The sequence below is a fragment of the Cotesia typhae genome, unplaced genomic scaffold (genome assembly GCF_013202065.1).
Source record: "Cotesia typhae breed Kobodo isofemale line unplaced genomic scaffold, CoteBio_Ctyphae contig_65, whole genome shotgun sequence".
NCBI lineage: Eukaryota > Metazoa > Arthropoda > Insecta > Hymenoptera > Braconidae > Cotesia > Cotesia typhae.
Window position 1 is genome coordinate 2,384,949 of NW_027423762.1, and position 19,714 is coordinate 2,404,662.

At 28.1% G+C, this 19,714-nt stretch overlaps 3 protein-coding genes across 4 annotated transcripts in view; all 3 read right to left on the reverse strand.

Annotated features, from left to right (window-relative positions):
• The window catches only part of LOC141532589 (neurotrimin), a 358,743-nt gene that overhangs the window by 49,557 nt on the left and 289,472 nt on the right, over positions 1–19,714 (reverse strand). The gene's annotated exons all lie outside the window — the stretch shown is intronic.
• LOC141532590 (uncharacterized) lies at positions 6,079–7,204 on the reverse strand. Its single transcript, XM_074251007.1, has 2 exons — positions 6,666–7,204; positions 6,079–6,608 (listed from the first exon to the last, which is right to left on the reverse strand). The coding sequence occupies exons 1-2, from the start codon at positions 7,110–7,112 to the stop codon at positions 6,210–6,212; spliced, it is 846 nt and encodes a 281-aa protein (XP_074107108.1). The 5' UTR covers positions 7,113–7,204; the 3' UTR covers positions 6,079–6,209.
• Positions 7,246–8,271, reverse strand: LOC141532593 (uncharacterized). Its single transcript, XM_074251011.1, has 4 exons — positions 8,187–8,271; positions 8,085–8,120; positions 7,609–7,813; positions 7,246–7,515 (listed from the first exon to the last, which is right to left on the reverse strand). The coding sequence occupies exons 1-4, from the start codon at positions 8,238–8,240 to the stop codon at positions 7,424–7,426; spliced, it is 387 nt and encodes a 128-aa protein (XP_074107112.1). The 5' UTR covers positions 8,241–8,271; the 3' UTR covers positions 7,246–7,423.

Consider the following 19,714-nt stretch of genomic DNA (forward strand, 5'->3'; position numbering starts at 1 on the left):
AAATGTATCTATTCAGAGATGAATTCAAACTCTCTCAGAAAGAATTGCATGGTCTTCGTCATTTCTGTATTTTTATAGTCACATTGTATTTAAAAGCTTGGTTTTCATCAACTTCTGCAACAACTGCTGCTTATCATGACTTGCAGTTTATGAAAAATTTATTGGAGTACAAACATATCAATCCTTTGATTTCTTCAGCTACGTGTGAAAAAATGATTTCGCACTTATGGTATTTGAGCGATGAACTTGCCATTTTATCACTGTTTGACGATGGCGTTCCATTAGAAGTAAAAAAAAGTATTGTTGAAGCTGTTAATACTCGTGAAGGTACAGATTCTAAAGCTAAAAGATTTGTAATTGCTAAAAAAGATTTGAATTCATTGGCGCAGAGAACTCTGAGTGACTTTGTGTCTAAAAAGTCATTAAATCTTTTCAAAATCTTCGATCTACCGTATGACTTTCTTGATGTCGATGTTGAATTATGGCCTACTAATGAGAGTTATCTCGAAAATAAAGAATACTTTCAACAACTAAAAGTTGTCAATGATTCAGCAGAGCGAGCTGTTGCATTAGTCAGTGAATATAATCAATGCTTGACAAAAAATGAAGAACAATTCCAGTACTTATTGCAAGTTGTCAAAGAACATCAAAAACATTCCCAAATTGTAATAAAAGAAATTATTTATAGTAATAGCGTACTGTTATGTTAAAAATATAGACAATTATATTGCAATTGATAATTCAATAAAAAATTTATCTATAAAAAAGTTAAATACTGGTTGTTTCTCACTTGATTCAATACTTTTCATATTAAATTTGACAAAGAAATATGTCATTCACTTCAAATTAAACTAATCATTGGCTATATGTCGAAAAAAATGCTCTAATTTCTTGTTTTAATGCAATCAAACAAGCTCAAGACTGAAAACAATATTAAAAAAATTGTTTATAACATTTCTTTATCGATCGAAACTCAAATTTATGTAAATTTTCCTGAAACTCATAGTTTAAATTAAAATTTATCGAATTATTGATCAAAAACTGGAAATATTGATATTCGTTAATGTTTGACGATGAATATCTCGTAACGGCTTCACTTAATCAAAAAATCATAAGAGACCATTTTTGTAGAGCAGTAAATTTCCTACAAAATCATGAGTTTCGCAATCCGAAATAATTTTTTTCATCGACTTATAAAATTCATAATAAAAACGAATATTTTCCTTAAAATAGCCAAACTTCAACTATGAATATCTTTTAATCGGTTGAGTTTTTGAAAAAGTCATAAGAGACCTTTTTGTAAAGCATTCAATTTCTCACAAAATCTATGCCACGGAATATTTTTCCAAGCAGTTGGAAGCGAGATATAAATTTTTTTATCTGATTATTCGAAAAAATAGAAACCCGCAAAGCGGAGGACCTTCCCGTTATAATTAAGAGCTTATACTTGGAGAGAATTCTTTTTAGGTGTCTACGAACCTATTTTTCAGAGTATAAAGTCAAAAATAAATTATTCGATTTTTTTGACCCACCCTAGTATATATCCTCGTAAAAATATATTGCATCCCTTAAGCGCAAAGCGCGCAGGTATGCTCTACTCTTGCCTAAAAATCGTGATTTCGATTAAAACGTGATTTTCATAATTTAAACGAAAATAATTATGTACAAAAAGCAAATTAAGATGAATATTAATAACTACAGAACACGTGAAAAAATTTTTCATCGATTAAATAAGATTCTTCAGCAAAAATTCGTTTTTCTGACGAATTAAATGAATAAGAGCGTGGTATTCATAGGAGCACTGGGCTTAATAACACCACAACTTTGTCAAAAATTATTTTCACGATATAAATTTTTTTTTGTTTTATTCCTTAGGGAATTCGCCAAAACCCTTATGAAAATTGCGTGCCAAAATAATTCCGTTTCAATACAGTTAATTTTTTTCGACTGTTAGTACGGTGACTTTTTCTGCGATTTCGGCAGCCATATGTGTTATTTTTCATAAAATAGGATTAAAATAACTATAAACAAGTAGAAACTATACATACATGATGGTATAATTAGTAACTGTTTTATCATCTGTTGAGATTTTTTTTAATTCGACCTACAGAGGAGATAATACCACTCACGGAAAAATTCAAACAAAAAAACGAATAAAAAAAATTATAGAAGTCTTAGTGAAAAGTTAATAAATCGTAATGCAAACAATGAATCTAAATAATTTGTTTACACATAAAAAAAATGTTCTTGAATCAAGTATATAGTTTTGAAGAGCTTAATATTCTTGATTTGAGTGGATAAATTCTTGATTTAAGAAAATTTTACTTGATTCAAGAATTTTTCGTCTTAATTCAAGACAATTACCCTCTTCAAAATTATATTCTTGGTTCAAGAATTTTTCTCTTGAATGAAGTTAATTTTTTTTCTGTGTATGACATGAGTGCTTAAGGCATGCTCATTTAGATTTTCCCAACTTTTTATCATTATGAATGGCCATAAGGGATTTTGATCTCATGGTCAAACAAATAATATATCTGTCTATTTATTATACATAATATTGTCAGTCAGTTTACCCAAATAATATGTAGTGCTGGCAGAAAACGTCAAAAAAACAGCTCTCAAAAAATGTAAAGTCCGACAATTTGCTAATATAAAAGTTCATACAATTCATTAATTGTTAATCCATTCTTCTATCAGTGCATGCTAGTGATATAATAAATAACAAGTACTATAATTTCCATAATCATGATTTTCTTTAAGATGCAAGTAACTATACCCAATATTTTGTAATCGAAACTGATTACCTATTCTCCGCTTTCATAAGAAATCACCAAAAGAGCCCTTGGCTAAATCTCAGTTAATTTCAGCCATTAATTTCCGAAAAATCATTCCATGATAGGATCGGTCATACAAATAGATACTAATATTCACTAATAAGAGCTACATAATATATATTGTAGATATATCTTTTGTATATAGAATGTAGAATGAGTTAAGAGACGGATTAAAGAGTGGCGAGCTTGAACAGGCAAAACATTTGTTGGCAAGATGCCGAGTGGATTCGTCAGAAACAGAAGAAACTTTATGTTCTTAGAAGCCACCACTACAACTTTAGTAAGTTAGGAAAGCTTTTCTTTACTTCCTCCATGGAATTGGTACTTTTAGCCAGCACCCTTCACTAAAGTGTATTAAAGAGAAGCGCCTTTCAAGCTTCTGCAGTTGGATTTAATAATGTGGCAAGATGTTTTGTGTACGCAGAGATCTGTCTAACATCGGTTCTCCTCTTGTAAGCCCAACTTTCTCCGTACTCTCCTCTCTTCTTTTTTCTTCATCGTCTTCTTGAAAACTCTGTCGAGTATTCACGGCAACGTTCTACTCAGCGACCGGCATTCAACGGAAAATGGTAAAAATTGTGTACCTGTATGCCTGTACAAGTGCTAAACATTCTTGAGGATATTCTTTAAAAATAGCCAATTGTTGAACGATAGAAATTACGTAGATTTTACATTTTTTGATCCTTTCGAAAATTTAAATAAAAATATTTAATTTTTTAATATATAATGAAATGCTATGTACAAAGAAATAAGGTATGCTGTAATGGAACAGACTTGATCGCAATATCTTTGAAGATATTTTCCAATAGCAGCATACTTATAAAGGATAAAATCTCCTTTACCAAAAAAGTTATTCTACAAAGTAAATCAACAATGTACTCACGTTGTGTCATTCACGACAAATAACACAACCAACAATGCAGTTACTTTTCCGACGGTAATATATTAACTTGAACTTGAAATCCACCGTTTACTTCAAAGGATATTCGATCTCATGCGCAACAGAATGGAAACTTTCATTTCTTTGTCGGGAAAAATCTCAAAAGACGCTTTCGATAACTTTTTTAATTTAATCAAACGTGAAAAATCTTTGTTGACGAACAAAAAATTTAGTTTGTCGAAGTTTTTAACTTTTTTTATACTCACCAAGATTTATAGATACGAAACATATTTTCTTCCATGTAACTTTTTCTTCTTTTTTTAACCTAGTCGATCGATTGATATTTTGATTGGATTGATTTTAATTAAATTTTTGATCGCTGTAGTGATTGATTGAGATGGAAATTTAAATTTAAATCTAAATATATTGCAATTTCTTAAATTAATCAATACTTTTTCTTTATCACTCCCGTTTTTAGTGAATTACATAGAAATCTAACTATTGCATTGGTTCTCATGACGAAACTTTTAACAAATTTTAAATAAAACTTTTAATAAAATTTAAAATTGTAAACTGGCGATTGCGTCGCCAATTTACGACGGATCTTTACCAAACTCAATATACTTATTCTGCAGATAGATACTTAAGTTCAAAGATGAGCTTAATCGGTCAAGTAATTTAGAAATACCAGAATTTCAAAATTATCAAAACCTTAAAAAATTTATATTTCTCCACTTTCTCACTCGGATAACTTTTGAATGGGATAACTTATTGAATATCTGTAAATTTCTTCTGAAAGCTCTTTAAATAAGCTTCAATTTTAGTACCATATCATATGTGTAGTCTCAAAAATATGTCCTATTTCGCTATGCCAATTATGAAATTTGCTGTCGCACTGTTTTTTTTTTTTTTTGTATAAGATTCTAGTAGTTTTTTTTTCTATTCATTATAAAATCTACGTCCTTTTCGGCTGCCGAATGGCCTTCTATCTCATTTAACAATTATGGAGAATCGTAAATTTCTTTTCCGCTTTAAGTTAAAAATACAACTTATTTTTTTTTAATTAATACTTTTGTTTAAAAAAATTTCAAATATTATGCCAGAGTTTTTCCATGTATTTTGGTCATCAAAAATCAAAAAATTAATAGAAAAAAATTTTTCCTTTATTTTTACGGCCCATTTTTTAATGCTAAGAAAAAAAACTAAATGTCTTCATCGCATTTTGAATTGTAATGTTTAAACTGAACTGTGAATAACTAATTTATATTTTTTTTAATTAAAAAAACAAAATTTCACTACCTTAATTTTCTAATTTTTTATGATAAAAAATAAGTGGAGTGTCACTTTGATATGATTACTAAATATTATATAGTATGAAAATAAATCTTGTCTTATTTATAGTAAAAAATGTAAATTTGTAATTATGTACGTTTATATTTTTAAAAGATACAATCATTAAAGTAATATATTTTTGATAGCTTTTGACTAAGAGTTATGTGTATTTAGCTTTTGTTTCCACTATTTGTATTGTTTATTTTCAGTGACATAAAATCAGAGATAAACATTAAAACATGTCGTGTTTCTTATGGAAACATCGGACGTAATGAACGATGAATTGTGCAAGTACCATTATAAAACGCGAGTGAGCTTATCTACGTCAAGCACGCTACGGTCCCCAATGAGCTTTTTCAATTAATTTTATTTACAATTTCAAATTAATATGACCACTATACTGAACTACACTCTACTAATAAATGGCCGCGTTCAGGTTTAGTAAGTCCTGAGCAGGTCTTAGCAGATCTTGTATTAAAAATTTGAAGCAACTATACTATTTCTTAAAAAAATTTTAAAAAATCTATAATAAAACAATGAAACTTTGTGTCAGATAAAGTCAGACCTGTTCAGTACTTAGTAAACCTGAACGCAGCCAATGTAAATAATGAGAATTCATTACACCCCCGATTACCCAGAGTATCTATCCTGCAAAATACATATTTATATAGATGCATAGACATTATATCCCGGGTCAAAAACATTAATCTGTTTTTGAATTCACGACAGTTTTTAATAATTTTTAGTTGATTTTAGTTATACTAATTAAATAATTAGTATTTAATTTACACATAAATCTTGTCGGTTTTTGCCCGTATTATTCACATTTCAGACCAATTTCAGGTTTTTTATGGCTACATTTGATCGGTTTTTAGTCTTCTTCAGATTAAAATCAGACTTAATTTGTATTATTTTTTAGTCTGTTTTTACCGCATTTAGATCAAAAACAGATTAAAAAAATGGTAAATAATAATAATAATAATAAAATAGTTCCATTCAGGTAAAAATAGATTATTTATTGAATTAAATTAATCAAATCAAACGAGAAAACATTAAAACATTATTAAAATGATTGGAAAAATCAAAAATTGATACAACGATAATAAGTAATTATGATATAATTATTAGAGTAATAAATTAAATCAAATGATCTTTTATGATTATTAATTGTGATAATTCTGACTGAAATTTTGTTGGTGTTGATAGGATTGATGTTGATAATTTGGAGCAAAGCTTTGTTGAGGTTGATACCACTGAGGTCCACCATAATATCCTGCAAAAGTTTGTTGGGGTTGGTTGTAAAAGTGCGGATGATTGTAAGTCGGAACGTTTAGCCCATTCATTTGTTGGTTATTCTGGTAGTAAGAATCAAAGCGAGTCACGCCGATTGAAGTATCTTTTGACTGGTTCTGAGAGAAGGAATGTAAGCTTGCGGCAGGTGTAGTAGTAGTAGATTGGTTCTGAATATGTGAACTCAAATAAGTTGGGCTGTTTGTTGATACAACTGTTGACTGTTGTTGAGGGTACGAATATGAGTTGACAGTTGTAGTACTCAATTGGTTCTGTAATGATAGATTGTGGTTAGTAAAAGTAATTAATAATAAAACGATTGAATTTACCTGAGAATATTGATTTGCGTAGGCGGATGAAACTGATGGTGTACTTGTTATTTGTCGCTGAAACTCGTTATGAGGGTAAATAGGAGCTGTTGCTGATATAACTGTTGATTGTGATTGATAATATGGATTTGCGTAAGAGGAAGCAGTTGCTGGTATATTTGTTGGTTGACTTTGAACGTAAGCATCGGAGTGGGTTCCACTGATTGTTGTCATCGTGGTTGAATGTTGCTGAGGGTACGAATTACAGTTACTAGATGAAACTATTGGAGTATTATTTAATTGACTCTGAGTGTTGGAATGAATCGGAGTGATTGTTGATTCAACTGCTGGCTGGTGTTGAATAATTGACTTTGAACATATTAATGTAATTGTTGATTGCTCATGACTGCTGTTCCTTAAAGGAATGTCTACTTCTACAGTAGTTTCATTTGTACTTGAAGAAAACATTGAGTTATTTGTATCAAGTAATGTGGTCTGTGATCGGTCAAGATGTAAAGAATTGTCCAGCTCAGTCGGTGGTAAGTTGTTCGTCTGGTCACTTTGACATTTATCCCCCAAAAATTCTTCATTTTTTCTTTTTCTTCAACCATGACTGGTGATGATGTTCTTGAAACAGCAGATGAGAGTACTGGGGATGAAGATACAGATCGGGGTAAGTCATCGTAATCCTTTAAATTTGTCAAACTTCTGTTTAAATTTTGTTCATCTTCATCATCATCGTCCTCTTTTTTGTCGTCAACGATAGTTGAAACTTTGGTCTAACTCGTCTTCCTATTGGTGCAGGCTTTATTAATCGCTAAATTAAATGCCTGTAACGAAATTTGAGGATCCGCTTTATCATTAATTAAATCTGAAAAAACAATTTGCATTAATACTTGAATTATTAAAAGATAATTTTTAACTAAAAATAATTATAAGTTTAATGTATTAATGAATTAATTACTAAATAGGGCTCGCCGAATTTTGGGATGCAAAGCTATATTTCCTTTGTAACCTTTTACCGACATGAATTTCAATTTGTCTCCGAACATTTGGACCAGAATATTAGTGACATGTTTCTTCCAATCACTTTCTTGCGAATTGAGAAGATCGATACTGGTAATAATAGATTTGGGAAGATAACAACCAGTATTTGGAAATATTTCTACCTGTATAAGAGAAAATACACAGTAAAAATTTTGCGTCATTGCGTCAAAAATTTTATGCTAAATATTTAACACTTTTTGTGTTGATTTAACAGAATAAATGTTAAATTTACACATAAAAGTGTTAAATATTTAACACAAAAATTTTTAACGCTAAGTTTATCGACGCAATGACGCAAAATTTTTACTGTGTAGAATTAATGAACTAGGATAAGTATATTTAATTGAGTTTAATAATTTGAAAAATGTAATTTGTGAAGAGTTTATATTTTACCTTATTTGAAGAATTTGTTAAAATTTCTTTGGTCAGCTGTAAAATGAATAAAGTAAAAAAATTAATAAGTTTTAACTGTCTGAAAAAATACATAATTTATACTTTTGTTATTTTTGTAAGAAGATCTTGACGCCCAGGATCCAAAGAATATTCCATCGATGCTACAAGAGACTTGTGAAAAGCAAAAATCTCGGGTGTAACTGTCAAAACAATAATATAGAATAATAATAATTTGTTTATTTGAATATCAAATAAAAAATTATTTATATTTTTTAATTTACATTCTGGAATTACTAATTATTGTTAAAAATAGTAGAAACTATAAAACTATTTATATGATAATTCACTAAAAATAAATTGAAAAAATTTCACATGATAAATTGTTTTGTGAAAAATTAAATCAATTGAATATTATCATGAGAAAAAATGAAGTATACAAACCACCAGGTATGAACCAAACATTTTTGGTGATATATCATCAATTATTTCTTCTCGATCAGTTATTGATTCTTCATTATCTCCTGCTCCGATATCTATCGCGTCCGAGCTTAAAGAAATCTCAGTACTTTGAGTTTTCTGGATCTTTGCGTCGGTATTGGCAGATGACGTTGATGGAATCTCAGATGAAGTATTTTTCGGACGACCTCTCTTGTTACTGCCATTTTTAATGAAGTACCGATGTAAATAGTACCGTCTTTTAGAGATTTTGATGATTTACTCCTTTTCGATTTGGGTTCTTCTGTCAAAAACGATTTACTTTTCAATATATTATCTTCACGCATCTTCTCAACTGAATTTTTTCGCTTCTCAGACTCCTTCTTCTCTTCCTTAAGTAAAACTCTTGACGCCAAAACTTTTTGGAAAATGCCTTCTGTGAACGATCGATTACTTGACCCGTTTCTTCATCTACCTCCAATTTATCGAGCTCCGTTACATCACCTATTGTGTTTAATTAAAGTTTTTTATTCATCACAAAAGATAATAGATTATTGTAAAGGACAAATTAACGATAAATAAATTTTTTTAAGTAAAATAAAAAAATTGGATTAATTATTTTGCAATCAACCCCAAATAATAATTCTAAATAAATTAGGATAAAACTTACTACTGATCCGTACAATTCGAGCGTCGTAATATTTAGATTTATTTTTATTGTCTTGGCTTTTTAATCTCACTGTTGCTCCATCGTATCTTGATGCGATTGGAATTTTAGCAGTCTCCAAAGTTTGAATAGTTTTTGATTCTATCCAATAAACTAATGCATATTTTTTTGACATATTGGATTAAATTATTAAATTTATTTCAAAATGAATGTTTATAAAAAAGTATACTTGACAGCTTGTTGGTAAGGTTAACTTAATAAACAAAAGCGCGCTTAGCGATACGTGGTATACAGGTATGCAGATATACTTACGTGAGTTATCACAGTGTTTTTTTTTTAACACATTGACTTACACACGCACTTACATATTATTATTAAATCACTTTATTATTTGTCCGCATCTCTAGTTTGAATTAATGAATATTACTTGATTTAGTTAAAATGAGAAAACAATTTGATGATTTGAGTAGAAGTGGTAAAAGTAAATTTCTCAAGCGGATAAAATTGTCAAACGAAGAAAAATCATCGTGTACAAATAATGGTGTCGAAAAAATATCAGAAGAAAATATAAACAAAAAAAACAGGTAGGTTAGTTATAAATGAGGATGGCCGTAGAATTTTTCTTTATTTGGCTTGCAAGTATATGATCTTTCTCTCTATTTGACTCTTTCTTGTAAGAGCTATGTAAAAGAGTCAAATACAGAAAAAGAATGTGGTAAAATACAGAAAGAGATCAAATAAAGAGAGATTCTACTGTAACTCGTTACCGGCAATTAAAATTAATTATGTGTACTGTTGTAATTATTTTCGTTGATTTATTTAGAAATAAAAAAAATTTTTTTTTCAGGTTTTTAGATTCGGTGATTCCGTCTACTTCAAAAGATAATGATAATTTTGAAATCATACTTCCTTTAAATGATAATGACGAAGGTCAAGAAGAAGAGATAATGGAAGAGACAGACAAAGAAATCCATAGACACGCAGGTGAAGAAATAGTAAGGCAGGATATCGAAGATATAATTATTCATGAAGACAGAATATTACAATCATTATTTATTATTTGTTTTCGTAATATCTTTGTTGAATAAAGATGTCGTTTTATATGAAGACATTGAAGTAGCTGCTGGATTACTTGAAAAATTCGTCGATTATTATGAAATTTTATACGGAGTAAGATTTGCTAGCATCAATATTCATCAACTTCGCCATTTACCAAATGATGTGAAAAATTTTGGACCATCGTGGGGAAACAGTTGTTTCACTTTTGAAGACATGAATGGTAAAATCGTTGCTAGCGTGAATGGGATTACAAATGTTGAAACACAAATTATGAATGGACATTGGCAATACTTAAGATTTAATACAAAAGCCGAAAATTTACCGGAAGGATTACTTCGAAATTTCGTTTTACGTCAGAAAAACAGTTTAAAATCTGCGAATCATTCAATGATGCTCAAAGTATTGGAGTTTATAAAATTTATGATCCAGTAAATGACCAGACAGTGTTAAACATTTTAAATAATGGCGTGAATAACAATTTCACTGTCAGAAAATACTTCCGTTTGCTCAAGAATGGTTTACTCTACACTGCAACATCATACAGTCGTTCAGTAAAGACAAATTCATCATTTGTTCAATATAAATCAGAAGAAACACTTCATTTTGCAAAAATTCTGTATTTTGCTAAAATTTCTGGTTGCGATTGTTCTGGCAATAAATGCTTATGTAACGGATTACATTTCGCCATTATAAACTTAATTGAGATCAAGGATAATGTTAAATTTACGTTTGACGGGGATGGATTTGAGCTTTCTTACTTGTATGAGTGTAAAGTAACAGATAACATCGGCTCAATTCCTGTTGAAAATTTAATAAGCGTGTGTTATTGTGTCTACGATGATAATAAACTATTTTTAGGATGTCGAATCAACAGTCATGAGCGTGAATAAAATTTAGCAAATACTAATTATCATTTAATTACTTGCGATCATACAAATATATTTTTTATATATTTCATGTAAAAGTTCAAGGTTCTTGAAAATTTTTTTCACACAAAAGTTCAAAGTTCATAACTTTGCTATGTATATATTTGATCCATTACATGTAAAAAATGTTCTATTTGTTGCGAAAGTTATTTAAATAAAGCATAATAGTTATGTATCAAACGTAGTGATTTTTTAATTATAATTTTCCTGATTTTATGGTTGAAAATTTAACAAATTGTTTTTTTGCATGATAAATAGTTATCAGAAAGAAATAATTGGTCCGTTTCCTCAAGATTGTACGTAGAAGACTCTAATTACGCTCCGAAAATATCAAATTGTTTAAATAACTACTTATTCTATTGCTTTAGAACTTCAACATAAAAAAAAAATGTTTTTTAGCAAGGACTCCAAAATTTAGTCACTCCCACACCGTATTCACTTCAATAAATATTAGAGCAATATAGTTATTGTTAGAAAAAATTCTTCGCTAAAATTTTGTACGAGCAAAACAAAACATAATTTTTTAACTTGCAAGTTACGTCTAATAAATTATTCTAAGTATGAGTTTTGGTCTTGTTTTGTTCTGATAAAATTTTAACGAAAAATTTTTTCTAAGTTCCATAATTAGTCTTGTTTTAATCTTCCGTAATACAAGTATTACACAAGATAGTAGACGAAAAACAAATCAAAATTCACGGAATAGTATAAAAATAGTTTAAACAGATCAAAAACCGACTAAAAATATTTTTAACTATTCATTAAAGTACAAAAACCGATTGTCAAGTTCAAATACAGATTATTTAGATTAAAAAACGTTCAAATTTTTTGACCCGGGATATGTCAGTGATATGAAATTTAAATATATAATTACAATAAATGAATTAATAATTAGTTTTCGATGCTGAATTTTTAAATAAAATCTTAATTTTATCACAATATTGATACCTTAAACCTTCAAGTATAGAGATGTCTGAATTTTAATTTTAATTATTTATTCAGACATATTCATAATTTTATAAAATAAATTATACCACAGCTGTAAGCTTGATAATTAAAATTATAAATAATAAATTTTTGTCAAATTTTAACTGATACTTCTAAAAAAAAAATCAATTTTTGTCTTTGAATCGTAAATAAGTAATAAGCAAAGTAATTTTGATAAAAATAAAAATTCTCGGTCGAGTATTCAGTAATTATTATTTCGCAAAATTCCTTTATTTATATCATAGGCATATCTACACGCTATGTCTGTATGTATAACTGATATACATTCTTCTTGTTCGTGTATATGTATTCAGCGGTACTTAACTACTGCCATATTTTCCGTAAGTTCGTTTTGCTGCCAGCCGTTCTTTACTGGGTAAGCTCGTCGTCGCACATTCGTGCCGGTAATGATTCTAAAAGCATGAACATGCTACCGGCAATCTTAGTGGCGAGGTTCTTCTCCCTTTCCTCCCAACTTCGAGTTCTTTTTCTTTATACTTTCTTGTTTTATTTTTAAGCTTCCTATCCCTCCTCCTCCCCACTTTTACCTCCACTCTCTGTCTTTTACTCGTTTGCGTTTTCATGTAATTGGACCTTTGCTCTCGACTCACAGAACTCTTACCTAAGAGCTCGTTGTTAGCAGACCTCTTGAGAGAAACAACTGAGAAGATTACGGAAACTGTCGAAGAACATGCTAAAGCTTGAACTTGCTTATAAACTTCCTTTCAGCTATTCATTAATTGTTTGTTGTTAACTATTTTTCCGATAACCTTTATTTCCTTGACAAATTTTAGTTGGGATTTAAAAATTTTTATTATAATTATAATTATGTCCATCAATACATTTTTTGATATGGTCATAAATGTTCGAACATTGCTATATTAGAAAATTTGATGTCCGTTTACAATTTTTTTGCTTAAGATTAAAATTATCCATATCATGCCATGTAAGGACATATTTGGCTTAATAAATTCTGAAATGACGTAATATAATTTCTTTCAATAAAAGTAGTGTAGAAAATATACTACAGATGGCGTATAGACGTTGAATTGTTTCCTTATAGGAGAGTTAATTTTGAGGTGTAAGATAAGTAGAACGACAAAGATTTTATTCACATAAATCGATTGTAAATATTTTTAAGAAAGCCAACTGTGATATGAATTTTTTATTTTTGCTAGATAAGAGTTCTATAAACGGGTACTAGGATTTAAGTATGTTTGTAATACATTGTCATATGTAAAATGTAACATTTAAAATTATATCAATAAATCTGTCTGAAAGTGAAAATAAAAAAAAAAAAAAAGATTTTATTCAGCTAATGATTGTATTTCTATCTTATGAAAAAACAAAATTAAAAAAAAAAACAAAACAATTTCTTTTTTTTCAATTATTTGAGTTAGTTCACTGATTTTTAAAATCGATAAAATCAAATAAAAACAAATATTTTTTTTAATATTATTACGATTTTTAAAAAAATTAATAAAATGACATGCGTATTTTTTGTATTAGATTGAAAGTTAAGTTGAGAACTATCACATTTTTCAATTCTTAGTTGTTTTCAAGGGTTATCAAGTTAAGCATTTAGGTGTTAAAACCAAAATTTTAAGTACATTATTTATTCTAAAATTTAGTGCACCACCTCAAAAAGTTAAAGAAAATATTTTTAGTCTCTAAAAATCTTGTTTTTTTGTAAGCAAAAAATTCCACCCTAAAATTAAAAAAATAAATATTCTTTTCGCTCTATCCTAGTGTTAAGTTGTTGAGTAAAAATAATAATTTTCAGCTTTTTAATTAACTCATTTGACATTGGTATTTAGTTAAATTAATAACTAAACCGATTTTGTTTAATACGACATGTTGATTGACTTATACAATTCCAATCATTTCTAAACATTTCTAGCTTCATATGCCCAGATCCCATAGAAAAGTATTTGACAAAAAACATGACAGTTAAAGTAATTAATAAAAACAAGCTGATATACTTTCTGTATCTTTTATTTCAAACTATAATTATCTTATTAATTAAAAGAATTCATGGTTACGAAATAAAATCAGTTTTCAACATTAAACTTTTTCCTTTGGTACACACAAAAAGTATCGCTGTGATATGCATAATTTTATTTATTAAAAGTTTTAATTATGTAAGCGAATTCAAAGTTTTTTCCATCCATCGTCATAAGTAAATTTTTACTGTGTACTTAAACATCTTCAAATTTAAATTTCAATGCTCGTTTGAAGTTTAATTCAAGTGAAATTTTTTTAAGCAAACTATGTAATAGTAAGAAGTGAATTATTTTTTATTAATACTATTTGTTCATTTTACTTCGTACGTTTGAGTTTTAATTACACTGTTAATTCTTGATTGAATTACATTTCATTATTTGAATTAATACTCACAACTCAAAATCTAGTTATTTACTATATTATAGAATCACGAAAATATTTAATTTAAAAAATTGTTTGCCCTTCACATACTAGCAAAGCATACTGAGCTTTATATAATATAAACTTCGAAATTTTTTAAATGTAATAACTTTCTATTTACTCCAAGTTTTTTAAAACTATCATACATTTGAAAAAGCGAAAAATTTTTAATTAAAAAATTAATAAAGTATTCATTCTCGATTTATAAAAGCGGTCCTTTTTTGAGTATGTAACATTTAATTGCAATGTATAATTTAACCGTAGAATGTACAAGCACGTGAAACATGAATATGGTCGGCACATAATTTATCTTTTTAACTTATTCTTAGCTCTGTGCAGAAGAAATGCATACGTGTAACTTTAAACATTATTTACATTTTATTAAATAATTTTTTCTGTTTAACCTTTTCGCCGCTGGCATTAACCAGGTTCATGAATATGCCAGCAGAGACGCGGCCTGCGGACTAGAAAATTTTATCATTTTTCCTACGCTTATGCTTCTCCCGGAAAAATATTGAGCAATATAAAGAATAAAAAAAGGAGAGGAAGAACCTTTGTGAACAAATAAAAATATCTTCGTAATTCTTTAGGTCAGCTAAGTTGCTAACGTAAGACTTATCCACGAAGAGTAATACAATTTTTAGTTAATTACTAGTAGTACGTCATGTTAAATATACGTGATATCATTTTTACCCCGCAAGCATTTTATTTTAAGAGAAAAAAAAAGTTATCATATTTTTTTTTTCTTTTTCCATTACTATAAAACGACTAGACTTTTATTTTTCATTCATTCGATTTTTCAAACCCGCAAATTCTTTTTTTCCCATTGAGCTCTGCAGCCATACGTTTTAAAAAGTTCTGAGAGTTATGCTTCAGGCTGCAGAGGAAGTTCTGCAAACCAACCGGTAGATCTCAATTACTGACGCTAGAAATTTATCATTTGTGGGCTGAAAAAAATGACTTTTTTTTTTTTTTTTTTTTTTTTTTTAAATATCATCATATGTTTTCCACTTACGTTCTTTATAAACTCGTTTTGAATTATTACCGCGGTTCTCGATATCAAGTACTTTTTTCATCATATAAGTACTTTTTTCTTTTTCATAATTCTGTTTTTACGCATTTTGAAGTTTTTTTTAATGCATATTTTTTTTCAAGTTTAACTGGAAAATGTTTGATCAATCGAATGCACATCTCAAAAGCTTGATCGTTAATAACAGTTAAAAAGATTGAATATCTCAGTAAAGTCATAAAAATAAAAAAGTTTATATAATGTAGAATAAAAAAAAAAAAAACTAAACTGTTTTCAAACCATTTTTAGTACATGAAATTTTTACAGAGTAAACTCAATAAAAAAAATTAACTTGCTTTAGGAAAAAAAAATCTTTTACCAAAAGCATAATTTTGAAAATGATTTTTGATTTAAATAATTTTTAGCTTAATTAAAAAAAAAAACAAACGGATCAAAATTGCGTTTTTTTTTTGGTTCAATATTATTTCTTTTGAAGCGAATTAATTTTTTTATTAGTATACCATCTGATACTTTTAGAAAAAAAAAGAAATAAATAAATAATTCTCAAAGAATTATTTTACATAAAATTTCGAAAAAATAAATTTATTTTTGAATACTCGGAATCTGTTACTCATAGTGTCCTTAAATTTTTTTATAATACACTAAATCTAGTGGTTTAAATTTAACGAAATGTAGACTAAGTAGTTTTCGCTGTTAATGAAACTGCCAAAAAAAACTTCTTGTTCATTAAAAGAGATAATGAAATAAATTTTTTATTGTGATGGAAGACACTAAATTTAACTAGCGGCAGCACTTTTAAGAGTACAGAAAAAACGTAAAAGTGTTATTAATTACCTTTATTAACAAACTTTTAAACGTAAATTAAGGGGTTAGCGAAAGATCATTCCGGAGTGAAATATTTAGACAATAAACTAGACTAAAACTAAAATATAAAAAAAGTTCAGGAGTGTAGTTAAAAAATAAAACACTGAGTGAACACAAGAAGATCAGAGTAAAGTATAAGAAGAAGTGGCTTCCGTTACCAAGGATCAGATGAGACGATGTAGGAAGTTGAGGGATAAAAAAGGAGTTAGAAAAGCGAGAAGGGATTCTGGAGAGAAAAAAGTAAGGAGGTCGCTGAGACGGTTTTACTTGACGAAACTTTAGTGATATCACGGAGAAGGCAAATAAATTTATGGGGTAAGTTAAAAGCATCGCAAGGTCAGCAGTACAGTAGTTGCGCCGCACATTCGTTAAGGAGCTAACAGTAAGAAGACTTGTTTATTTAACATTATTTTTGTTTTTTATTCTATTTATTATATATTTTGTGTAGATTCGGGGATTTTTTAAGTCCAGTTACGAACCCCTAGTCCGTAAATTGGATTATGCGCGAACACGTGATGTCATGAGTATTCTTAGACTTTTTATGGTTTTTATTTTTCATTTTTATTTTTTTTCTTTTTTTTTTAGAAGGTTAGTTGCTAGCTCGGTTGTTCTTTACTAACTAATTAGTCACGTTATTCAAGCACGTACCAGCCCTCAGGGCGGCTAAGTTTTCTTTGTTCTTTTGACATTACATGTACTTTTTATTTTGGCTTTTTTTTTTCGTAGTTGCAATGGACGTTTTTTTTCCTATAAGTACATTTGTAAGTTAGTCATTACCTTTTTTTACTGCAGTAAATAATTAATTAAAGATGATGGGAGTGAAGCCTAAAATCTAGGAAATAATTTCTTAAGTGTGATGAAAACAGTCAGAAATTTTTTAATTACTTTTTTTCTTGAAGTATTATAAATCGAAAATATTTAAACAATCAATGAATAAGTTTCCAATTCTCCAATAATTGAATGGATTTAATATTTTTTTTAATAATTCAAACTATTTTAAAACAAAATTTATTCTTATTAGATTAAATTAAGATTTATAGTTTTTAAGTTATAAATTTTTGAATAAAATTTTTACAGCTAATTAAAATAAAAAAGCTGCACAGAAAGAAAAATTTCTTGATTGGAGAACAAAATTCTTGGCTCAAGAAAATTTTCGGGTGCCTGAAATAAGACCGAAGTTGTGTGGGCCGAAGTAAAAGTTTTTCTGAGTGGAAGTAATTTTTTCTTAATTCAAATTATCATAAATACTTGATGCAATAAATTTTTATATTTGATCAAAATTTTTAGATACTTTAGGGAAGCAGCGCCACCTACTTCTCACCTTGAGAAAATTTTTCTCTTAAATATTTGATGCCCATTTTATATTATTTTAGCGTGCAATTATACATATTGAATGAAAAAAAAATGATTCAATATTATTTGATCTTCCCATTTGACATGTTAGTCAATAAAAATATTAATGAAAATTTACTTCTATCGAGATATTTAATTTTTTGGAGCAAGAGAGAAATTTTCTCAAGGTAAGAAAATTTACTTCTATCAAGAACCCCTTAATTAAAAAAATAAAGTATTTTGAAGTATAAAAAGGAAAATAGAAAAAATAAAAAAAAAAAGAAATCTATTTTTACAATAAAAACTATAAATATAGACTAAAGTTATTAAAAATAACTTGACATTGTTATTGGAAAATAAAATGAAACATAAAAATCTAATTAAAAAATGGCTTTGTGTTTATAAATCTAATAATAAAACAAAAGGAAATTTATTTAGGTCAAAAGTTTCATGTTTCGAGTTAAGCGTAGATATTTGTGCGTATAAATTATATTACGTAAAATGATTGTAAAATCATATTAGTTAATGTTGATTTAATACAGCCAATAGATTCATGAGTGCAGTATGTTACATCGTAGAGTTAAGTAAGTTAATCGAAACTGGTTGGACAGCTATAAAATAGTTTACTCAAGTTTTATTGATCTCGGTTGACTTTGCTAACCTCAGTATAGTATGAGCATCTTTTTTTACCAAAGCATTACTTACTGTTACTTGGTCAACCTTCTTAACTTTTACTTACTGCAGAAAACTTTGATATTGGATTTTTATACTCCGACTTTAATTTATTGTTTTAGTCTTAATAACCTGTTATTTTATTTATATTACATGTTTTCAGATAAACTTTACGCTACAGATCCGTGGGACCTTCATTTACTTTGTTACTTTATTTTTATTTTTATTTTTATTTTATATGATCAGTAATTCACTGGTAAATGTTTAGTGGATTAATCAGGTCAAATGTGAGCCAATATTGATTTTTGTTCTAATTTAAAGGACGCCTAAACATGGATATTCATGTCAAGTGAAGGTAATTATTGGATGTTCATTTAGGAATAAGTCATTTACATTTGACATTTTTTTTTTTTTAATTATTGGTTTAGTGTACATATCGCGTTTCAAAAGTCGCCACTAATGATGAAAAAAATTTTTCACTAATAAATGAATTTTTTATTGCACGTCCTTATGGCTTCTATGATAGTCTTCTAAAAGTATAATGCTGCAAGAAAAATTATTTTTTTTTTTAATTTGAAGTTTTTTATCAGTATTATACTTTTAGAATGTAATTACATCGATGCCCGAAAAAAATTTGTTGCTATATGCCCTTATCGTTTCTGAGTGTCAAAAGGACTTATATTATTAAGAGAATAAGCAAAATTTTGTGATCGGTGTATTTATATGACAAAATGGGTTTTTATGGTTAAATTTGGTATTGTTGGAAAGGTCTTGACCTGAAATTGTGCCTTTTCCAGGTTTCATATGATTCTCGCCAACAGTCAATTTATTATGATGAGTATTTAGGTGGCATTCGAAAATGCTCTGTCTCTAGATACATATAATTAAGAAATTACTTTGTATCTTGTGAACTATTGACATTTTTAAATATATAAGCTCATCCTGATGTTACACTCATCAAAACCTTTCATTTAAGTACCCACATCAATTTTTCATATATATTTATATATATATATATATATATATATATATATATATATATATATATATATATATATATATATATATATATATATATGTATATATGAAAAATATATCGAAATGCATGTGGGTACTCAAATGAAAGCTCTTGATGAGTGTAACATCGGGGTGAGCTTATATCTTTAAAAACGTCGATAGTGAAAAAAGTACAGTCAGAAAATAGTAATATTTATGTTCAAGGTTTTTTATATAAATT